Consider the following 19,695-nt stretch of genomic DNA (forward strand, 5'->3'; position numbering starts at 1 on the left):
AGGCACACTTGTTTGGGGATGCCTAGGACTCCTTGTAGCTTTTAGCAAGTTTTGGGGTTTCTCCAAATTTCAGCGCATGCCCACCGCCATAGATGGGATGGAGAGAAAGGGTGGCACTGGTACGGCTTGGAGCAGGATGAGGTGCCTGGGCTGGGCTGAGGACTCTTTGTGTTCCCCTATCTCCTTAGATTAAGGCATGGGGATGCCACATGGATGAGGGCAAGATGAGGATGGAAGCCAATGCCTCAGCGAGACGCGCTCCCACCTGCAAGGCAAGGAGGGCCCAGGCCCAGGCCTGGCAAGGGGTCAGGCTCTGGCCACACATACATCCCCCTCAGACCTCCCAGGCACTGCAGACTTGGGTCAAAAATATCCCGGCTGCTGCCCACATTACAGCAAGGAGGAAACTGCATGTGTAAGAAAGCGTGCCCAGCCTCCCTCTGGATGCTTTCAGCAGTGTTTTTGAGTCATGATTTCCATATAAAACTCAGCAACCATGACCCAGTGTGCTACATTTCAGTTCCTTTTTTTCTTTCTCTTTTTTTTTTTCCATGCATTAACAGCCTGCATTCCCCATTAGCAGGCTCCAGGCCACGCGGCTTGCCATCCTGAGGCACAGGGAGCAGCAGAGGCTTTGCCAAAACCTCAGCAATTACCAGTTGGGAATGCAACTCTTTGAGCACTTCAGCAAGGGGAAGGCAGGGTGGAAGGGAAGGTCTGAGAAGCCTATAAACGGGTTTTAATTGGGGGTCTTAAACTTCGTCTCACACCTAGCACAGGCAGACGCAAACTTGCATGGGGGTCTTCGGTGCCAGAGCCAGGGAGCACAGAGACGGCTGTCAAAACCAGAGATGCTTATTTGCCTGCATGGGCTAGGTGTCAGTGAGCGACATCATCCTTACAAGGGACCAAAGCATGGTCTTTTCTTAGGTTTGCAACAAAGGCCCCTTCCTGTCTTGTCCTGGTGATGAGGTAGACTCTCTCTCCAAGACATAACCAAATCTGCGTTCTCCATTTTGGCACTATGCATCAAGATGCACTCTTGGGTATGACATTAAAATCTCAGACAGTGGCCTCAGCTCCATGCTAATTATCTTTAGTGTGATGTTGTAGTCTTTGCTTGCCTATGAAATCCTCTAACTGTCATAACAAGATGCTTTATTCCCATTATTTTTCTGCTCCCCCCACCACAACTCTGGTATACAACCTAAGTATACAATCATAGAATAGTTTGGGTTTCAAAAAACACCCCAAAAAAACTTTCAGCTTTCCCTTCTAGGTGACATGCTCATCATAGGCACTGTATGGCCACAACACCATAAATCCACAATAACTGCATAAGCATCAAATGAAATGGTAACACAGAACCTCACCAAGGGGCCCCATCATCCTACAATGCTGCTGTTGCCAACAGCACCACCATCACCCACCATCATCATCATAACCATCATCACTGCTGCTCTTGAGTGGCTCTGCTCCTACCTGTGAGGATGGAGACACTATGGAAACAGCTGTCCAGCTTGCCCAGGAGGATGGAGAGGAAACTATCAGCAGCCAAGCCGGTCACGTCCCGCGTGCTCTGGTCATAAACCACCACGTCTTGGTGCTCCTCTGCTTCCACCTGTGTGGAACAGCAAAAAACTGCATTAGAGATACTCAGGGCTCACATCGGCACGACGTTCCACAGACAGAACACAACCTAACTCACCATCTTTGAGTTGTTACAGATATTAGCACAATCACAAACACAGTGCTCAAAATCAATCCTCCCAATTCCTTGGCAAGGTTTCTGCAGCACCCTGAGGTGTGCAGACATCTTCCCAAAGCAGGTCCAGCCCTCAAGCCGCAACTGGGCTACTTTGACACCCCACGCAGTTTCTCCTCCATCCTGAAATGGGAGTTGCATCCCAATAAAACTGCAGTGCATATGGATTTTACCAAGGGCAGCACTTGCTACAGGGCTGAGGGCAGCACTTAGAAATCATTGGGTCAATGGGAAGCAAATTTGGCCATGTGGATAAGCAGGATGAAGGGAGGAAAGAGAAGAGGAAAGGATGGTGAATTTTAAAATAGGACATTGCAAATTGTGTGAGGTGAATAAAATCAGTCGCCACTTCTAGAAGTGCCATTGACATTCTTCATGGCTTTTTTTGCCCTTCACCACAGTACACTGTCCTGAAATCCCAGCCTGAAACACCATGAATGCATCTCCCCAAAAGTGTCAAGAAGGGGACTGGGTAGGGGCTCACACCCCAGCCAGGACGCCCGTGGGGGGCAGCAGGGGAGATAACAGCTCTGGATGAGCAGAATTATCCCACAATAGGATTTAGTGTTCCCTCTGCAAGGGGAGGCTTTGTTTTGGCCATTACTGCAGGGTTGCTGAGCAACGGCAGATATGTGTGACACGGTTTACATCTTATTAAAGTTATAAGGTTTCACTCAATGTAAATGCCAAACAAGCACCAGCCTTGCACAGCCCGGCTGCAGAAACAAATACTCAGCATGGTGGGGCAAAAGCTGCAGAAATGGGCATAGGGTAAACCCTAGCTTGAAGAAAAACATGCATTGCATAGGGAGGATTCATGACACATCACATGTGGAGGTGCTGGCATTTCCAGACCCGTGGCTCAGATGGAACAGGTATTTCACACATCCCTAGAATCATCTAGGTTGGAAAAGGTCTTCAAGATCATCAAGACCAACCCTCATCAAGTTTAACCACCATTACTGAGTCCAACCTCCAACCATTTCCTACCACAGGTGCTATTGTCCCACCAAGTCACCCAGGTCTCCATACCCAAGCCCTAAAGGAGCATCAGCTTTGCAGAACCCATCCCCACCCCTAGAGGTATCTCCCATGTGTATCTCCTCATTTTGTTCTGGGCATTGAGTGGTTTCGTACCCCAGATGGCACTTATCTGCTGTGCAGAGCAGCTTGAGCCCTCCAGGTGATCCTGGCTAAGATAAGAGCAAGGTATTCTTATCATCCCAATTACCCCAGACATCTCAGTCACATATTGTTTCAAAACACAGTGAATCACTCCACCGAAATAACACCACTTCCATAAACATATAAAGCAGCCGGGCAAAGAGCTCAGAAATAAGCCCTGGCTTTCCCTAGAGCAAAGCAGCTGCTTCCAGGGCTGGGCTCCTCCAGTAAACAAATACATGTCCCCACAGCCCCAGTAGACTGCTGTCATGCCTCAGATCACTGCTACAGCCATTCCTAGAGACAGCTGTGTTTCAGAAAGAGAGAACAGGTCAAGATGTGGGAAGGCTTTCCAAGGAGATCTTGCAGACATGAACTTTTCAGTGTTTCCCTCCAGAAATCAAAATAAACCTCCAAGCAGGAATTTCCCACAACCTCTTCCCCTGAAATGGCACCGAGGAGCTGAATAATTCCAGTTAGCATCGGGTTTAAAAACAAAACCAGCACAGGTAGCACGTTTCTGTGTCAAGGAAGACTATTGCTGTAATAATTGGAAGTTACCTCAGCTACCTCCCCACTTCCAGGGCAGGTGATAGGCATATTGCAATAAAAGGACAGAGGGATATTGATTTTCCCCATTTCTTCTTTCCCAGCAAGCAGCCCTGTCTCAAGACTTGTGCTTGCTGTTACCCTGCAGCACCGCCCCAAACCAGAGCATCCCAAAGAGCTGTGAGCTGCACCCTCCGTCACACTGAATGATCAGGCACTGATCAGGCAATGGGCAAAAGGTGACTGATGCCTGTCAGGGCTGGGGTGTTTGGGGTCGCACAAGCAAGGAAGGAGTGTGCTGAGCTGGGCTTTCGGCAGCACCCCATCCTTTTGGGCACACGGCGGTGCTCCCAGCTGCCTTTGTCTTGGCAGCTCCGGTTGAGAACAGGAAACAGGAGGAGGGCGGGAGGCCCGTCAGGAGGAATAATGGGGCCGGACAATTGCACCACTGATGTCACTCTTCCTGCCATCTGCTCCCAGCGCCAGCCATGCCCCTGTCCCTCCCTGTCCACACCCAGACGGGGTTTGGCACCACATCGCCACGTAAGGATGGACAGCTGCATAAAGATGCAAGAGCGGGGAGGAAGTGGCTGTTCCTTCCACAGGGACACTGTCAGCCCCAGGATGACCGTGAAGGTTGGGGACAATCCTTAGTAGGACAGAGCCAGGACATTAGCCACCCATGCTGGTGCAGGAGCATCCTTTGGGAGCCACTGCCGCCTGCCGCGGCATCTCTGCAGCTGCTGAACTGCAGCCTTGCAGGCAGAATAGCATCAGCTGACGTTTACTCTTAGTGGACCCCCTCCCCAACCTCCTCTTCCACCCCTCCCTACAAAATCGCAGCACATTTGCTGCTGCTGCTGCTCCACGTGACAGTGGCCACTGCAGAGATGACCCCTCGCCGGGAGGAGGGCAGCCACACCACGGTGGCTCCCAGCTCATGAAAACTGATTATTCCTGCTTTATTCCCCTGGGGATTTGCAAACGGCTCAAGCCGTTCAGGAATCATTTTCTGCAATCCCCTCCAAAGCACCCAGCCCACAGCATTGCTGAAGCAGCTTGGAGCAAGGCTGCCCACCCCCCCCAAACCCCCCTTCCGACTCCTTGATCCTGGCAGGGTGATGTCACCGGCAGCCAATACGGATGGCGGTGGCTTCATGGGGTGGCAGGAGGGGGGGGAAACACACCACAGATGGCTCCAGCTGGGCCCAGCATTTGATTAATCGCCTGAATTACCCTCGCTTTGCCATAAAATTACAAGCAGGGGGGAGCTGGGGAATGTGAAAAGCAGGAGCACGGTGGTGGGGAAGCGGGTTGGCATGGGGCAGCATCACCCCAAAATGTCAAAGCCATGCTTCATTGGGGACGTGTCATTTTGGGGATGCTGGGTGGATGAGGTGACAGGACCCTGAGGCACTGAGGTACAGAGGGGACAAGGCGCCCTCCACTGCCTCACTTGCAGCAGCATCTCATGGAGGGCAGGGCCCTGCCTGGGCCACCACGGGGGCATCCAGTGCTATTTCGGCTGGCAGCCATGGCTCAGAGCCACCTCTATTATTTAACGGGGAGAGATAGAGAGAGGAGCCCGGGAGAGATAATATGCCATGACACCGGATAAGAGCTCCTGGCGTCACAAGGGAGGAGGATTACATGTCCCTGAATGGAGTTAGAGATGACAGAGGGGAGGGGAAGAGTTTTTAGCAAGGGATTAAGCTTACAGCTCCAGGAAGGCTTTGGGGCTTGTTTGCCAGCAAAGGGCAATTCCTGAGGCTGACGTACCTGTTAGACTGGCCTGGGGAGGGCATGTCACTGGAGAGGGGGCAATAAACAAGTCCCCCAGGAGATCCCTGTGGCCATTGGTCTTCCAGCTCTTGAAAGGGAGGTAGTGTCAAAGAGGAGTAGACAGACAGCAGGGTGCAGGATAGGGTATAGGTTGCACAACATTGCCCCTTCAGGCAACGGCTTTGCAGGCATACATACCCCCAGCCTGGCAAGGAGGCATCCCCTATTCCACATACCTTCATCTTGGAGGTGGGCTGGATGAGCTCTGTAATGGAGACCTTGTCCTGCTGGAGCCGCCTCTTGACCAGCTTAGAGCAGCAGATGTTGACAGAGCTGAGGACGTGCCAGGAGTTGTACTCCACGAAGGAGCGGCTATCGATGACCAGGGTGCCCTCTGCTCCGTTCCGCAGCAGGCTGGCCAGCTTCTTTGGATCCATCACTTTGCGTGGGAGTCTGTCCCCAGCCATAACGGGCCCGTCCGCTCTAGGGTGAGCGGAGCAGAAGGGCAGGGTAGGCTGCCAGCACCCGTCTCCCCACAGGGATGAGGAGTGAGGCAAAGTGTGAGCGGAGCAGCACCGTCCTGGGTTCCTCACGCTGCTAGCGCCCGGGCTGTCTACTCATGGTGCTGAACCTGGGGAGAAAGAAAAGTAGAGACACACTGGTCAGGTGGCAGGACAACACACAAGAGAATGACAGAATCATAGAATCATTAATATTGGAAGAGACCTCTATGGTCACCAAGTCAAACCACTGACCTATCCCCACCATGCCCACTGAATCATATCCCTCAGTGCCACATCCCCATGGCACTTGAACACCTCCAAGGATGATGACTCCACCACCTCCCTGAGCAGCCTGTGCCATTGCCTCAACACTGAGGATTTTTTCCTCATATCCAACCTGAACCTCCCCTGGCTCAACTTGAGGCCCATTCCCCGTCATCTTATCATGGTGCTTACACTGTGCCTTTCTGGCTTTCAGAAGAGCGGGACAAGGACACAGCTCCACTTTCTAAGAATGCTCTTTTTGTGGCTTTTTGGTACCCAACTTGTGCAGGCCTAGAAGTGGCTTCATGCACAGTGGGAGACACAGGGCTCCATTTTAGCAGCCAAGGAGGGTTGAGCTTGCTACAAGAGCAGCTTATGGGGTCAACAAGAATGATCTGGTCAGGGAGTCTTCTTAGGTTTTAATGGCACACGTCATTGCAGGCCTGTTTTAATGGCATTAAGTTTTAATGCTGCCACAGCCATTCAGAAAATAATCAGGGCTATTACTAGGCTCTTCTTGTTTCTTCCAGAAAGCGTTTTAGAAAGAACCCACAAGCTGTTGCATGGAAGCTTTAATGCATCTGAATTAAGAAGACTATGACTACCATGCCTGAAAAGGCGAGTGTAAAGACTCTCATTGACTTCTGCAGGGCCAGGATTTAGACTATGGACTACAGGAGGCTTACAAGTCACCCTGCTCAGAGCAAGCAGTAGCTCTTGGGAGCTCCCTCATCGTGAGCCCTTGCAGTGCAAGGGCACCCAAGAAAAGATGCTCAGTTAGGACACTAAGCACTGGAACAGGCTGCCTAGGGAGGTGGTGAATGCCTCAGCTGTGGATACATCCAAACTCAGGCTGGACAGGGCTCTGAGCACCTGATCTAGTCCCTGTTCATTGCAGGAGATTTGCTCCAGATGGTCTTTAAGGGTTCATTCCAACTCAGGGACCTCTGCTACCTATCACCAAACACGGAGGATGCAGCCAGCTTGCAGGAAAAGGACGTATAGCTGTAGAACATGAGGATAGGGGTTTCAGCATCTACAGCTCTCCAATCTCAGCATTAGCAGCCCTCCCATTTCCCTGGGTTGACAGACCCGCTCTCCAAAGCAGGGGGTAGATGTCCCTGCACACATACATGCTGCTAACACGTTTGTTCAACTTCAAGAGAAAAAAAGAAAAATCCCCTAAAAGCTGCAATAGTGGTGGCCCCTTCTGGCACAAAGCGTTTTGCAGCCCCGTGGCATTATGGCATTGCTGTCCCTGGCCCCACAGCAGGCGGCTCACAGTTCCCCCTCCCCACAGCACTCCTCCAGGGGGGCTTAAAAATTGAAACAGTTCTAATTAGGGGGTGTGAGAGGGAGCGAGGCCGGCTCCTGCTGGGATATGACACACCTCATTACGTCGCTGCCGCCTTGCCAGAAGACCCCCTGCTGTACCTTGGCTATAGAGCCGGGGCACTCAGAAAGGATGCAAATTAGCCAGCTTTCCCCCCCCTTCTTCCTCCCCCCCTAGTCTTTCTTTCACACCCCACTCCCCAAATCGTTTTCTGCTTCCCTTCCCCATCAGGACAGCAGGCTCCAAATTCTTCTTGGCTCCTCCAATTACATCCAAGAAATAAAAGGAAGCAGAGGAAAGCAACAGACAAAAAGGATGGGGATAATGCTGAGGCAGAGGGATAAGAATGAAAAGCTGAAGTGACGGGAAGGAGTGATCCAATGCATTGGACATGTCGTACAGTATCTCCAGAGATAACAGGGTATCTGCTCCCCAGATAATAAACACGGGTGAACTATGGGGGTGTCTGGGAAGAACAGAAGATCCCTGATCTCCTTTGCTCAGAGGGAGGCTTTCCATGCATGAAGCGTTGACAGATGACCAAGAGTATGGGTGGATGAAGTCAGAGAAGGCACAACAGGAGTTTTCCCTCTGCACTAATTGCCACCCTCCTGCAGAACAATCAGACAAACATCCGTCTATACCAGCACTGCCAGTCGGACCTGGTGACAGATAGAGGTGACATAAGCAAGCCAGGTCCTGTGCCCAGTTCTGCCTGGAAGAGGTGGAAAGAGACAATGCAAGGTTGGCCCGTTCTGCTCCCCTCTTCTGGAACCTTGCCCAGGGTGGGAGATAACAAGGGCCAGGAGGAGTTGGGTCCTCCTGAACTTGCAGAGTGCCCTTTTCTTGGTCAACTAAAGTGCAAATGCCAAGGAAATGTGAAGGAACGCAGCCATGGAGGAGCACTGCTGAAGTAAGAGACCCGTTCCTTCACCACACTGACCAGAGACCAGCCTCCAGCACAAGGGGAAAAAGGTTAACCTGGGGCCTAAATTAGGGTTTCAGAAACATAGCTGTGTCCCTTGCTTATCAGTTTATTAAAACCATCTTAATCTTCTCGAGTGTTCCTGAAGAACATTACCATAATCCTTTAATCCCACCTCTCCCTGGAGTGCCTGTAATGAGGAGATGGACACACGGCTTAGCTGAATGGGGACAGCAAAACAGGAGGGGCCATACTGCAGCTAAGGGATGGAAAGCTGGGCAGAGGACTTAATGCACAGGCATTAAGACACCTGCTTGCTGGGAGTCTCCCTAGCTTTAACCCTCTTCCTGTAGGCCAGAAGAAAACCCCAAACACACCCTGACCCATGTCTGCCCCTGTGGCAGGAAGGACCATGGAAACGCACCCCTGCACTGGCTCAACAGTCACTGAGGTGGAGGCCACTTCCTCAATTCCTCATCTTGCACAAGGCCCCAGCAGAAATATGTGGCTACAGGAAGGGCACAGGTCTGGTTTCTCTTGAAGATGTTAATAGGAAGGCCAGCATGTACCTGCAGCAATCATAAACCTCAACTAACTGGCATATCCACCTGTGGCTGTATTCTGGAGATCCTACCTTCCCTCCACCCATGGCCCAGATCAGCAGCTACTCCCCTCGCTGCCTTGGGAGGTCAGCTTCTTACTCCTCCAAGCTTTCCTCTCCTCTTGTCCCTGTTCCAATTCTTTCTACTGTTGTTTCCCGTTTCCATTCAAAATAAACACAGACAGAGGAGAATAAGATGCAGAGGAAAAGGAAGAATACCTCCAGCAAAACAGCCTCCCAGCCTGCAAAGGACGCAGAACAAAAGACTTTGGATGTACTGCTACTCATTATATTCAAAAGGCATCAGAGATCTGTGCTGAACCTCCAAAATCTGCTTCTAACGAAGGAAATGAACTCACAAAATGAAGCTGAAGACCAGAAACAGGGTATGACTGACTGCTGGTGGAGAACGTGGAGGTGCTATGAACTGCCTCATGAGATAGGCTGCACAGAGATGATGCTGAATGAAGGGTCAAAGCTGGCTACAGGGGCTCTGGAAGAAGCACTCACACATATCTGAGCACAGAGCTAAGGAAACAATTATATCCCAGAGACTAGAAGCTCTGATCCCATCGAACTCCAGGGAAGCAGTAGGTTCAAGGCCAGGTTGGATGGGACTTTGGGCAACCTGGTATAGTGGGAGATGTCCCTGCCCACAGCATGGGGTTGAAACTAAATGATCTACAAGGTTCCTTCCAACCTAAACCATTCTCAAATGCCTTTCCAACACATAAGCGAGCCTGGGGATCCAAGAGCACGCCCTCAGGGTTGTCACCACAGAGAAATGCCTGCTTGCTATCCCCAGGTAACCCCTGAAAGCAGCCATTCCTGAAGAACTTCCACCAGACCCAGGCTTACCACCCAGGACTCTGGCAGGACCCTGCTGGTTCCCAGCTCTCCAGACACAGATCAAGATGTAAAACGTTGCACTTTTGCCAAGCTCTCTGCCCTACCTCCTTCCCCATCCTCTCTTATCTTTCAAGTGCTTGGGCACTTAGCGAACTCCCCTCGGCAGGCTCCTGCTGTTTGAGGGATTCCTAAAACACGGCATTATTACTAATTATTATTATTTTGCGGCAGCAATCAGGGACGCGGGGCTCATTAACAAGTTAGCACCTCTGGTTTCCCTGGAAACTCGCAGCTGCCAGGCAACGGCTGCGTCTCTGGCCCGAGGCGATGCTACCGCAGTGCCTTCAGCTCACACCCCGCAGGATGCTCGAGTTGCTGCCTCCAGCCCAGCCAACGGCACCAGGGCAAGACGGTTGCAAACCATTACAAAGCTCCAAGATGCCTTTCCTCACCTCATTCTATCCGCTTTGCAGCTCAGCCCACCTACTGATCCCCTTCTGCTTCTCCCAGCATTGGAAACTGCATAGAATCTCCCAGTGAGAGATGCAAGCTCTCTCCTGGGGAGGGGAATTTCAAGCATGAATAATCCCCCGTGGTGGCACTGGGACAAAGCCATAGGTGCCTGCAGTAGCCACACTGGAAGTGCTGCCAATCACTTAGCAGTTTCTTGACATAAAATAGAGCACAAAAGATTTCTCTGCTAAGATGGAAAAACAGTACGTGTTTTCTCTTCCTTAAAATGAGGTTAAAAACCATTGCTAACCATATTCAATAGCTCAGATATAAAGGCTGCTCATCTGCCTTTCCCCAGTGAAGCTAAAGGACGAGGAGGAGAGACGGTTTGTGATTCCCAGGAGGTGAAGTTGAGATAACATCACTGTGTTCTCCCTCTGCAACAACTGCCCTGTTCTCATCCTCTGAGACCCACAGAGGCTTTCCCAAGACAGAGAAATCTCACACAGCCCCATTGACGTTCACCTCACTTCCCTATTCACCACTTCCCATAAAATGCTGGGTGCTTTCTTCTCAAGATGAGAGCCCCTGCACAACTCTTCATGCAGAGAGGGTGTGGAAATTGGCAGCCCCCCACCACCAGAGGATGGCGGAGGAAGGCATCGTCACTGGAGGATGCTGCCGAGGAGCAGAAGCTTGCATTCCAGCTGTGCCCACCACGAGTGCTCCAGAACACGGGCTGTGCCAGCAACGCTTTGTGGGTTGTAGCTGCAAATGCACTGCCTCCCAGTCTGCCCACATCATATGCAATGGTCGTGATCTGTCTCCTCCCAGAATGATTTCTGAAGTGCTGCTGGGGCAGGAAAAGCCAACAGGGAAGAACAGCAGGCTATACTGCCAGAGTTTAGATGACAGAGACACTATCTCCCCTTCTTAGACTTCTACTTTTGAGATGATTTATATGGTCTTCCCCTGCAGTATAAACCACAAGCTTTCCCTTAAAGTCTACAAGACCAGAGGTTATCCATGACGAGCCAGACACTTAATGTTGGCCTTTGCCCATGCTGCAGATGGAGCTCCTATGCATCCTGCTTTCTAATACCAAAGCTATTCAATTTCCATCCTCCTCCTGCCAAGCTGAGAGCCAGCCAGGTTCAGGTCTTAGAGCTGAACACATCTTCTCCTTTGAGCAGCCAGGCACACACCACAACAGACTACATAGAATCACTGAAGTTGGAAAGAACACTAACATTGTCAAATCCAACCATCAGTCCACATCTATTGACCACTCTAGACCATTTCCCTCAGTGTCACATCTACCTTTTCTTGAACACCTCCAGGGAGGGAGACTCCACCAACTCCCTAGGCAGCCTGTTCAATGCCTCAACACTCTTTCTGGGAATAAATTTTTCCTAATATCCAACCTGAAAATTCCCTGGAGCAACTTAAAGCCATTACCTCTTGTCCTAAATGATTCTTAGGAGAAGTAGAACACAGTCCAAAGGACGCTTCCCCACTGCCTGATGTCCCCATCCTTGCTGTACTTCCACTGGACAAGCCCAGAGATCATCCCATGGGCTTATCTTGGGATCTCCAGCATCTCATCTGCCTTTTTGCAGTAAGCTCAGCCAAAGGCACACCAGAAAGGTACGCAGTTAGATACTTCAGCAGGGCTGGTCCTGGTCTCTTGTCCTAAGAGGCCTAATGCCATAAATATCTCCTGGGTGCAGTTTTTGTCTCCTGAAGAAAGGGTTTCCAGCACCTGCAGACTATTTTCCCATGGTACCTACATGCTAAGGAAAAGAAAGCACTAGGCTGAGCTGTGGTTCTTTGAGGTAGATAAAAACATCCCCTTTTCAGTTTGTAAGGACAGTGACAAATTAAGTCTGAGAGCGCCACACATGAGGTAAAGGGTAGTAGCATAGAAGTTGAAGCAATCACCCAGCAAATCTGCTGCAATCTGCCCTGTGCCACAAGTCCCTGTATGGAAATGGCAATCAGGGCTCCCAGAATCACTGAAGAACAATAATGGGAATTTCTTCTAGCACATTTTACACAGTTTCTGATCTCAACCAGCGTAAGCTGAGGTGCAGATGCAGATTCTAACACAGTTTTCCAGCCAATATAGTCCAACGCCCAGTGATGCCATCCTATGCTCACTGAAGTTGTCTCTCATTAGGAGACCAAAATTCAACTTAGCTGATTTTCTGTGGAATGACACATCCATCAAGGTGGCTTCCCACACTTTTCAGGACTTTTCTGACCTGGTTCAAGGTTTGCTAAGCTTCCTGCATGCCCATAATAGATAAATGGCTCACAGGTTTGGGATGAATTAGCATGTGTCAAACAGGACTCTACCTCTTTTCTCAGCCACAACAAGAAAGCGCCAACTACAGGTTTCAAAGGATTCCCATTATCTAGGAAAAGCACATAAGGCAGGCAAAGCTCATACCAGCATCTCTACCCAAATCTTTCCTTCTCTGCCTAATATGATTCATTGCCAGGTGGTTTCATCAGGTCAATCTGAGGCAACATGTTGGGGGAGAGGGTCAAAGTGTTTGTCAGCTCCTCCTCTAACCAAACGTTGAATCATAGAATCATTCAGGCTGGAAAAGGCAACTAAGATCATCTAGTCCAACGACCAGCCCATCCCCACCATGAGCACTGATCTGTCCCTCAGTGTCACACCTACTCTTTTCTTCAGTACGTCCCGGGATGGTGACTCCACCATCTCCCTGGGCAGCCTGTTCCAAACATGAGTGATATATCACAATATACACAGCTTCCGCATCCTCTAGCCAGTTTCCATATCAGAAGGTCTAACTCATCACTGGTGTTGACCATTATGCATCCACAAACATACCAAGTTGTGACCCTTTAGGACTGTTGGCCGAGCAGCTAAGCAGCACCAGAACAGGGCTCCTCACCTTCCCTCCAGCCCTGCGGGACCATACGAGAGCTTGCACTTATCTCTGGATCGGTTACTGCTGAATGAACTCTGCTCAGGTGCCAGACAAAGAGGCAGCCAAGCTCAAAGCAGAAGAGATTGCAAGGATGACACAGACTTACAGGCATCAGCATTCAGCAAGCAAGCGGAAAGCGCACCAATCTATTTTTAATGGTAAAAACCAAGTGCTTTACAAGAGGATGTGTCTAGGGAGATTTTGCCCAGTCAGAGATTTGCATTCTTCCACCCCGCCCCTCCACCCCCCAGCAATCATCTTCTCTGGTGTGCAGGAGGCAGTTTGTCCCCACGTCACCCCACAGAACAATTCCAAGGATCACATCTCAGTGCCACAGGATCACCTTCCCAGCTTTCCATCAGGGGAAGCAGCAGCAGTAGGTGTCAGCATCAAAGCCCTCTCCAGACTTCTACAAAAGCCAGGGAGAATCAGGAAGGCATGGAAGAATCACAGTATAACTTATATTGGAAGGGATCTCAGCAGCTCACTTGGCCAACCACTCTCCAAATGCAGGGAGAACTCCAACATCAGATCACGTCACCTTGTCCTGGTCACCAGAAGACCCATTTCCCAGTTGTCAGCAGACTCAAAAATGAGGCTCCTCACAATTCACCCCTCTGCCAATTGCAAGAGTGCATCCCAAGATCAGCCAGAGAAAAGCCTGAGCACAAGGTCTCTGCCCCAAGAAACCTGAAGGTTTGATTAAAAATAAATAAATAACATACAACAAAGGCAGGCAAGTCATGCACACACATTGGGCTGGGCTTTCCATGCACAACAAATAAGGTGTAAGAAGAATGAGAAGAAAAGATGGAATCGTAGAAGGGTTTCTAACCCCAGAGCAAATGGCACTGCTTATTTCACCATCATACATCACAGTCTGGAAACTCCCCCAGTACCAACTGCACCTGTCTTCAGAAGCATCAGATCGCTTTTGAAAACTGGAGGTCCTGAGCAGCACTAAAACCCACAGAAGCTGTAAGCAAAGCAAAGGACCACGTGCTGCACACCTGCCCAGGTTCCCTGGTTTAGTAGGGTCCAGAAGGCTCCCAGAGGATGAATCAAAAAGCACAGCTGTGAGGTAGGACCCCAGTACAGCCCTGCTTTACCCTACAGCAGGGGCTTCTCCTCTTCCCTCTCAAAGCAGAAAGGTTTGGGAACAAAAGGAGCCTCACAGATGGCACTGATCCAACGGTTGGGGTAGGAAGCCTACAACCAGTTCTTGGAAGAGATAAGAGTTTGTTTGCTTTTCCATTACTTCATTGATAAAGAGGAGATGGAGTCACCGAGGTGCTCGCTTGCGACCAGAGCTCAATTCATAGAACCATAAAATCATTAAGGTGAGAAAAAAGCTCTGAGATCATCGAGTACAGCCACTGATCCATCACCACCATGCCCACTGAGCCACATCCCTAAGTGCCACATCTACCTCAGCACTGAGTATCATTCTCAAGGGATGTAACAAAGCCACATGCCACATTCCCCTCCACCTCCATCAGAGGAAAAGGCAAAGCCAGCATTCACAGCCAGGCATAGCACACCATCACACCGCAAGCTCTGCCTGGCTTTGAGGACAGCCTCTGACACCATTTTTGCAGCCATCACACTCCCTCTCTGTGCTCTAACCTTGCTCGCAACGCATGCGCAGGTTTCTGCCAGCAAGCTTGAGAAAATTGTGAGCACTCATTTAGCCCCTTATCTGATGAGTGATCGCAGGTCACTCGCCTCCCTTCCCCACGTCTGCCTGTAATCGCATCAGGTGCCTCCTTCCCACCCTGCACCAGGCAGGACAGGTGCACCTGCAGAGAAGAAATTGAAAGCTTGAAAAACAGGTTTTAAAGCCCAGAGGGCATCAAGATGCAGAAGAACACTCGCAAGTGTTCCCCCGTGGGATGACGGCATCACAGGGCTGTGGAGCACTGCTGCATCGCAGCATAGAGAAGAGTGGGGCGAGAACAGAACCCCTCAGCCCCGGGGGTTCTGCAAACAGTTCTCCTAAACTCTGCCACGGAAACCATAGTGGAGGGGAGAACCACCTGCATGTCCCAGCTCAGCCTTTGCTCACTCCTCCAAGGAGCCAGCACCTGCATGCTCCTTTCTTTACCACCATGCTCCCCAGCAGATTCACTCTGCTACAGCTGTTTCAGGTTGACAGCAGTGTCCTACAAGCCCAGACCATAAACCAATGCTGCCAAGCATGGAGCAACTCCTTTTCCTGCTCCCATCCCAGATACCATGAATGCGCTCTGTACCTGAATGCAACCAAAGCTGCAGATCCCAGCTCCAATTATGCTGCACAGCAGGGACCAACCTCTGATCCCCACGAGCAGGCACACCTAAGGGCAGCAGAGGCAAACAGAAGGGGAAGGCACCTTTAACACACCTCATCTTGATTATGTAGATTAATGCAGCTGGAGCAAGGTAATTGGTAGGGATGGAGTGGGTGATGTGAGAAGCCATTTCCAGAACCCCAGTAAGCTGTAGCCTCCTCCAGGAGGATTTTTTGGGAGGCGGTTGCAGGGCCAAACCCTTGCAGGATGCATGCTATGAGGAGCCATAACCAATGCTCTTGGGGGTCCAGACAGTAATAACTGTACTGTGTTGGATTTCAGGCAGCGACCTCTCCAAACACAGCACCTCGGTGTCTTCTTTGGCAAGACGCCCAGCCCCAGCAAAACCACCCAGCACACAAACACGGTGTCTGCCATATCTCCATGCAGGGAGTCTGCAGTGCACTCATACAGAGCTCGGCCACCTTGCAACGCTGGCTCCAAGTCCCCTCTAGCCCCTTACCAGCATCAAGGAAGGGACAACAACCCACGGAGGACCGAAAGCCTGTACCCATCAAAACTGGCAAGAATACATCCGCAGAGCCCACGGAGATACCTTAGCAGGAAGCCCTAAACACAACCAGCTATAGGTAGGAGAGTTTTATTGGTGCAGAGCTCATTTTGCTTTGGGAATCATCACCAGCAAACACAAAGGCAACGCGGGAACCAGCCCCGAACCCAACCAACCTCTCCTGCAGAACCCTGCACAGCGTCGCCGAGCCCAAATCCGCGAGCACCGCACAGCCGGCACTTCCAACACAAAGCTGCAGCCGTGCCCGAGCTCTGCGCAGCAGCGCGGGCGCAGACAATGCGGTGAGCCTCGCACAGCACTCCTGGGGCTGCCCGCAAGGTTACCGCGGCCCCGGGCTGCGGGCACAGAGCTCAGCATCTCCCTGGGGTTGCCAACCGCTGCCGGAGGGAGTCCGTGCCTTTACACCCCAAATCACGTCGGGGTCACTGGTACTGGGGGCAGGGTTGGGCTCCCCGCCTGAGTGACACCGCAATACCGTGCCCAGAAAACCCAAACGTCCGCAAGGAACCCGCACCGCGTGCTCCCCATCATATCCCGCACCTCACCGACCTGCGCGGAGCTTCCCGATGCGAGCCGAGGCACTGACATCAGCTTTTGCTGTTGCTCAGGAATTTAATTTTGGGGGAGGAGAAAGGGGTGTGTGTGCGTGTGTGTGTGTTGGGGGGGGGGGAGCAGAGCAGGAAGAAGAAGGAACTTATTTATCAATAAGGGAAATCATCGCCGAGCTCGGGAACGCGACCGGCTCTCCGCTCGCAGAGAGAATTGGCCGGGAATGAAGGGGGGGGGTTTTGGGGGGGGGGGGGACGGGACGGACACGATTTCAGCAGGGCGCACAACGCGTTCACCGCCCGCAGAGCGGCTCCGGAGCCCGCAGCAGCGCAGCACCGCGCAGCTCAGTGCGTGCGGCTCCGCTCCCAACCGAGGGCACAGAGAGGACCCCGACCTTTTCGGCATCGGAAAACCGCACCGCTGCCACCGCGGCTCCCGCATACCTCCCCCCCCCAGCCCCGCACCGCGGCCGAGGATGCTTTGCTCCCACCTGCACCCCCCACCCCCCCCCCGCAGGTGTTTTTCTATTAACACTCGCTCCGAAACGACCCCACCCTCCCACTTTAAACCCCCCAAACCCTAATATAATAACACACGCAAACCTAGGCGCGGGTAATTTCCAACCGGGCAGAGCAGCACCTCCCACAGCCCCACCGCGTCCCTCTCCCAGCGACCCTATACCCTCTATAGGGCCGCCCCCACCCGGCCCGGCCCGCACTGACCCGGTGCGGCGGGCGCGGACGGCCGCGCCTCTCCGCAGGGCCCACATGCCGAGCTCCGCGCTGCTCCGCGCCGCTCCGCGCGCCGGGAATGCGCCGGCGATGAGGTCATGCCTCGGGGGGGGGGGGGGGGAGAGAGATGGGGGGGGAAGGAGGGAGGAAAAAAAAAGCAAAAGAAAAAAAAGGAGCAAAAAAAAAACCCCACCACACAGCGTTGACGTCACCCGCAGCCAATCAGCGCGGGAGGCGCACAGCAGGGTGACGTCACCCCGCGGGCGCGGAGCGGCGCGGAGCCGCGGCTCTCGGACTGAGGGAGCGCTGCCCGCGGGGCCGGGCGCGACACCTGTCCCACCTGGAGGCCGCACCGGGCGCGCCCCGCAGCGCCGTCATGTCGGTTCCGTCCTTCCCGAGGTCCGGCAGCTCCGGCTTAGAGGCGGATTAGGGTTTAGGAGCTTTAGGGTTTACGCTGGCGCTTGTGAAACCGAGGGAGCCGTCCTCCCCTCCGCCGGTGCGGATGGCGGGTGTTCAGAATTAAATCTCTCCAGGTGCGCGGCTTGAGTCCTCGGAGAGCAACGAGGACCACGGTGCCCCCGTCCTGGCGGCAAATAGCAGGGCGAAGCGTATCGGTGTGGAAACCCCTGCGCACCGCCGTGTTAGAAGAGAGGGCTTTTCTGCAGCTTCTCTCCAACCTCGGTGTCAATGAGCGCCTCCGAGCCCCGCTCTGCCCCGCCGCTCCCGGACGAGCTGTCCTGGCCCGGGGGCAGATGCGACCCGCAGAGCATCTCCCACGGCAGCCAAGGGAGGGACAGAAGGGCTCAGCGTACACCAGGCGGCACCCGGTGTTAGCGGGGGAAGCGATGCGGGGAGGGCCGGGATGGTGCCGCGGTGGCAGAACAAAGCAGCGCCGCGCTGCCGGGCACCAGATGTGCAGCCATTGTCATTGCCGGGGCTGGGTTCCCCCCCCCCCCCCCCACCCTCCCCATCGTGCGCCGAGCAGCGATGCTGCGGCCGCTCGCTCCTTGCTGGAGGGAGGTGCTCTGCTTCGGATAAAAAGCGCTTGAGGGGGAACTTGCCCCATTTGCCTCATTCTGTTTTTTATCCTCTCTTTTCCTCGCATTTAAGCCACATCCGAAGATTGGTTGCATCCCAGCGATGTGTTCTGAATGCAAAATGCGCTTGCACACGTTATAAATTTTTGCTCAAACGTTTTCCAAGACCCGTATTTGCCATCTCAGGCCAAGCACAAAACTCAATCTATGCAAATTTCTGCCGAAGCAATGAGTCCACCAAGAAGGAGAGGCATTTTCCCCGACCCACTGTTGTTTTAGGAACCCAAAAAGCCGCTTCCACCGCTGTGGGGCAGTACGAGGCTGGAGGTGTGCGCCGTGCCATTCATCGGCTGGGTGCTGCAGCGATTGCTCTGCAGCTGTGCCTGAAGGATAAAGTTAAAACAGCACCAAAACACGCATTGAATAAAATCCCTCTGCACAGAGCATGAGTCAAAGTCAGGGGATGGGAGGAGCAGGACCTTTGTACTGGGCACGGAGCGATCACGCTGTGAGATGCTGGAGGCTCTGTGGGGACAGCTCTGCACAGGGCTGAAGGCTCTCAGCTCCGGACTCTCTCTCTGCCCCTGTGCATGGTTTTGTTCAGCTGCTCATCAGTTGCTAGGATTTTTTGTTTTGTTTTCTATGCTGCTGAAATCGGTTTCAGCAATGAGAGCATCTGCTGCCATCTGTGCCTCCCACCCATCCCTGCACGGCAAGCTGGGCACTGTGGGGCTGTCCAGCACCCATCCTGCCTGGAGCCACCAGCACCCCGCTGCTCCCCAACATCTGCATGGCTACAGCTGCACCCGAACCCTAACCCTGAACCGGGACCTAGTGGCATTGAGCAGAGCTCCAGCTCACAGAGCTCAGTGGAGCAGCACTGGAGGGAGCCGACAGAGACTTTGGGTGCTGGGGCTCCAGCACTGCCTCGTGCAAAATGGGGGCTGCTCGATCACCCCCGTGGGAAGCTGAGGATGCTGGAGCTGGACTGAACGTCATTACCCAAATTGGGTGCCAGCTCTGTTCTCCCTCCTGCCCTATTTCTTGCAGCCAACTTGTAGACGTAAGAGAGTCACGGGGTCACGGTTGCTGCTGGGAGGAAATCCAAACCAGTTCAACCCAGCTGGGATTTGCCTGCGAACTGGCTCGGCAGCCTCTGCGCAGAGGTGGCAGCGCCGAGCCCCAGGCTTGCGTAAGTGTGTGGTGTTTGCTCTCACATGAGGGCACCCTTCACCCTGAGAGGTCCCACACAGAAACTTCAGGAGAGTGCCCAGACCTCCTGGCCTCCTGATGTGCTGCTGGGGGGTGTCATGAAATCTTCACACGGTGATGTAACCATCCTTCCTTCCTGATATCAGAAGGCTT

General features: G+C 52.7%; 1 protein-coding gene across 2 annotated transcripts in view; it reads right to left on the minus strand.

Annotated features, from left to right (window-relative positions):
* Positions 1 to 17,369, minus strand: part of DUSP8 (dual specificity phosphatase 8) — a 32,939-nt gene extending 15,570 nt beyond the window's left edge. The window contains exons 1-3 of one of the 2 annotated variants that reach the window (XM_065755142.1): positions 17,285 to 17,369; positions 5,497 to 5,891; positions 1,483 to 1,621 (exon numbers count right to left, since the gene is read on the minus strand). In XM_065755142.1, coding sequence (XP_065611214.1) covers positions 1,483 to 1,621; positions 5,497 to 5,727 — 370 coding nt within the window. In that variant the 5' untranslated portion in view covers positions 5,728 to 5,891; positions 17,285 to 17,369. Of the gene's footprint in view, positions 1 to 1,482; positions 1,622 to 5,496; positions 5,892 to 16,562; positions 16,581 to 17,284 lie in introns of those variants that run through there. The other variant, XM_065755143.1, reaches the window with a different exon arrangement.
* Positions 17,370 to 19,695: the final 2,326 nt, after the last annotated feature.

The sequence above is a fragment of the Cyrtonyx montezumae genome, unplaced genomic scaffold (genome assembly GCF_038088225.1).
Source record: "Cyrtonyx montezumae isolate F1298 unplaced genomic scaffold, pur_monq_1.0 scaffold_10, whole genome shotgun sequence".
Taxonomy (NCBI): domain Eukaryota; kingdom Metazoa; phylum Chordata; class Aves; order Galliformes; family Odontophoridae; genus Cyrtonyx; species Cyrtonyx montezumae.